At 52.0% G+C, this 3,401-nt stretch overlaps 1 protein-coding gene across 1 annotated transcript; it reads left to right on the top strand.

Moving 5' to 3' along the window:
- The first annotated feature begins 1,508 nt into the window (after nucleotides 1-1,508).
- On the top strand, nucleotides 1,509-2,803 carry MIEN1 (migration and invasion enhancer 1). The gene is made up of 4 exons (XM_079724562.1): nucleotides 1,509-1,610; nucleotides 1,714-1,811; nucleotides 2,175-2,251; nucleotides 2,339-2,803. Exons 1-4 carry the CDS (start codon nucleotides 1,522-1,524, stop codon nucleotides 2,420-2,422), a joined length of 348 nt encoding a protein of 115 aa, XP_079580688.1. The 5' UTR covers nucleotides 1,509-1,521; the 3' UTR covers nucleotides 2,423-2,803.
- Nucleotides 2,804-3,401: the final 598 nt, after the last annotated feature.

Genomic DNA, 3,401 nt, shown 5'->3' with positions numbered 1-3,401 from the left:
AAACAGTTTGGCCGTTTCTTAAGATAAACATAAACTTTCCATACAACCTAGCAAGTCTACTCGTAGGAATCTACCCAAGTAAATCACATGCACATACAAAGACACTTACATGAACATTCATCGCAGCATTACTCAAAACAGCCCAAAACTGGAAACTCAAAATGTCCATCAACTGGTATTGAACAGATAAATAAAACAGTACATCCATACATTGGGATATTTCTCAGCAACTAAAAGGAACAGACTACTGGTACATGCTACAGCATGGATGAACCTCAAAAACTTTAAACGGAGTGGAAGAAGTCAGAAGCAAAAGGCTGCATATTATTTCATTTATAAGAATATCCAGAAGAGGCAAATTTATAGACAGAAAGCAGATCAGTGGTGGCTTAGGGCTGGAGCTGGGCGCTGGATTGACTGCAAATACACGGGATTTTTTCATGTTGGTGGAAATGTGTGGTGATGGCTGCACAACTCTGTAAGTCATTGAATTGTTTAAAAATGAATGTGAGGATATTATGGTGAGACTCCAAGGAGAGTAGAGGCAGGGAGACAGCCTCCATTTCTAGAGTTACAAAACGGGAATAAAGAAGCCAGCCGTGTAGCGGGGTTAGGATGAGACAGGGAGGTGCAGGAACTGGATGCACGCGATGGCAGCATAGAGCCTGCGAAATCGAAGCATCAAAGCCTAAGGTTCCAGAAGGCAGAAGACTGGCGGCGACTGCCCAGACTGTGCCTGTAGTTTAGAGCTTAAGAGAAGTACCTGAGTGTGTAACTATGGAGTGGTTTAAAATACCACCAGTGGGACTTCCCTGGCGGTGCAATGGTTAAAAATCCGCCCGCCAATGCAGGGGACACAGGTTCGAGCCCTGGTCTGGGAAGATCCCACCTGCCGAGGAGCAGCTAAGCCCCTGCGCCACAACGACTGAGCCTGTGCTCTAGAGTCCTTGGGCCACAACTACTGAGCCCACGTGCCACAACTACTGAAGCCCACGTGCCTAGAGCCTGTGCTCCGCCACAAGAGAAGCCACTGCAATGAGAAGCCCACGCACTGCAACGAAGAGTAGCGCTCGCTCGCTGCAACTTGAGAAAGCCCGCGGGCAGCAACGAAGACCCAACGCAGCCAAAATAATTAATTAATTAAAAATAAAGTGCCATCTGCTAGTGAGAAATGGCAACTACTCCATACCATCAGCCAACCCCAGGCCCTGGGTCCACTTGCCCCACTTTCTCTTCCTTTTGTAAACTGGAAAGCGCTTTGCAGTCTAAGACACGTCATTAGATTAAATAAGACCGTGAAGTCCAGCGGACACTAGGTGCGGGGCAAGTCGGGCGCTGAGAATGCAGGCCAGGAATGGGTCCCATCCTCACAGCCCAGCTCTCCAGCTGGTGGCAGTGTCAAAACAAAGCAGCAGCAGCCGCCTGAAGGGGGCGCCCGGATGTAACGCGCGGCCCCGCCCCGTCACGTGCCTGCGGCGTCGCGTCACACCCGGAAGCAGCTGCTGTGGGGAGCCGGCAGTAATGAGCGGGGAGACAGGGCCGGCGTCCGTAGCGCCCCCTCCCGGGGAGGTCGAACCGGGCAGTGGGGTCCGCATCGTGGTTGAGTACTGGTGAGGGGCTCCGGCCAGTGGGGGAATCCGGGCCGGAGGAGGGTGGGTCCACCGGAGGTACCGTCCCCGAAACCCAAGCGGACCTCAGGTATCTTCTCCCTAGTGAACCCTGCGGCTTCGAGGCGACCTACCTGGAGCTGGCGAGTGCCGTGAAGGAGCAGTATCCTGGCATCGAGATCGAGTCGCGCCTAGGGGGCACAGGTAAGGCCGCAGAACACCTGCTGAGTCAGTGTTCTAAATCCCAGCTCTACCACTTTCTAGCTCTGGCATTGGCTGTTTTATATAGTGTCCAGCAGTGTCTGGCACATAGTAAAATGTCCATGCAACTTGAGGAGGGGGGCGGTTACAGATGAAGCCTGTTGGGAAAAATGGGTGGGACTGAAGTGTAGGGCTGAGGGGAGGGAACCCTCTATTGAGTTAGGAAGCCAGGTTCAAAGGAAGCGGATGGGGCCCGCGAAGGACGTGAAGGAGGAGCCTGTGTTAAGTCTAAGGAGTGTGGAGGGCCTCCCCTGACTTTTGCCTGTTCTCAGCATACAGTTCATTCATCCGTTTATTTAATACCAGGGGCCTTTGAGATCGAAATCAACGGACAGCTGGTGTTCTCCAAGCTGGAGAATGGAGGTTTTCCTTATGAGAAAGATGTGAGTACTTGCCATGCTGGGAAGACCCCTGGTTCACCCTGCCCCTACAATGAACACATCATCCCATTCCACATCTCTGCCCTCTAGCTCATTGAGGCCATCCGAAGAGCCAGTAACGGAGAACCCCTAGAAAAGATCACCAATAGCCGCCCTCCCTGCGTCATCCTGTGACTACACGCGATTCTGGGTTCCTGCTCTCTTCTGGGATCCAAGCCTCGGTCACCCCTTTGGTTCTGCTGAGGGCTCCCTACTGCCTCCTTCACCGCACTTAGCTCCCCATAGCTAAGAGACCCTGGCCTCCACTTTGCCCCTTTGGGTACCAGGAGGGTTCTGCGGTCTTAGGGGTGAAAGAGAAGACCCTCTCTATGGACATTTCTACAGCCACCTTATACCCCTTTCCCAGGATCAGTGCCCACAAAAACCTTCTCCCCTCTCCAGCTTAGCCATACCTGTGAGATGCTACCATAGTTCTAATTTATTTTCCACTAACCCCAGGCAATGTCAGCTATTGGCAATAAAGTGGCACTGCAAACACCAGTGCCCACTAGTGTGTGTGTGTGGTTTTTTTTAGTGTGTGTTTTTATGTCCAGTTTGGGACTATGGGAAGGGAGGAGAGGGAGACAGAGGCCAGCGCAACCTTTATACCACCAGTGTGATCGTGCTGTCTGGGTGGGTTTTTTCTGGATAGCTACTTCTAATTCAACGATTTCCTTGCCAAGGCAAGGAAAATGAGTCACACAGTAGACACTGCCTCTTCTTTCCCCCATCCTTCCCCAACTACCCCTGCCTACAGGGAGGAAATTACCCCATTCTGGTGGGTGGCCTTAGGAGTTTCTTTTTTTCTAAGCAAGAATGATCTGGTCATCAAAGGGCTCTCAGGTCAGAATCCCAACCAGTTTCCCCCCAATCCAAGAGCCAGGAAACTGGCAGTAGGCTCCTCATTCAAGCTTTCCAAAGATTCCTAGCCAGTCCCTCCAGGAAAGAGGAACTGAATGTAGGTTAAGAGGTGAGCAGTAAAGGGACGGCTCAGAGCCACCCCAGACATAGGCCGGTGTCCAGCTGTTTTCCAAAATATATTTGCAAATGGAGAAAGTGGGTACGGAGAAGGGACATTCCTCCCGCAACCCCAGAGACTGCCCCCCCACCCCGC

This window comes from Hyperoodon ampullatus, assembly GCF_949752795.1.
Source record: "Hyperoodon ampullatus genome assembly, chromosome: 19".
NCBI classification, from domain to species: domain Eukaryota; kingdom Metazoa; phylum Chordata; class Mammalia; order Artiodactyla; family Ziphiidae; genus Hyperoodon; species Hyperoodon ampullatus.
This window is presented reverse-complemented; position numbering and strand designations above follow the sequence as displayed.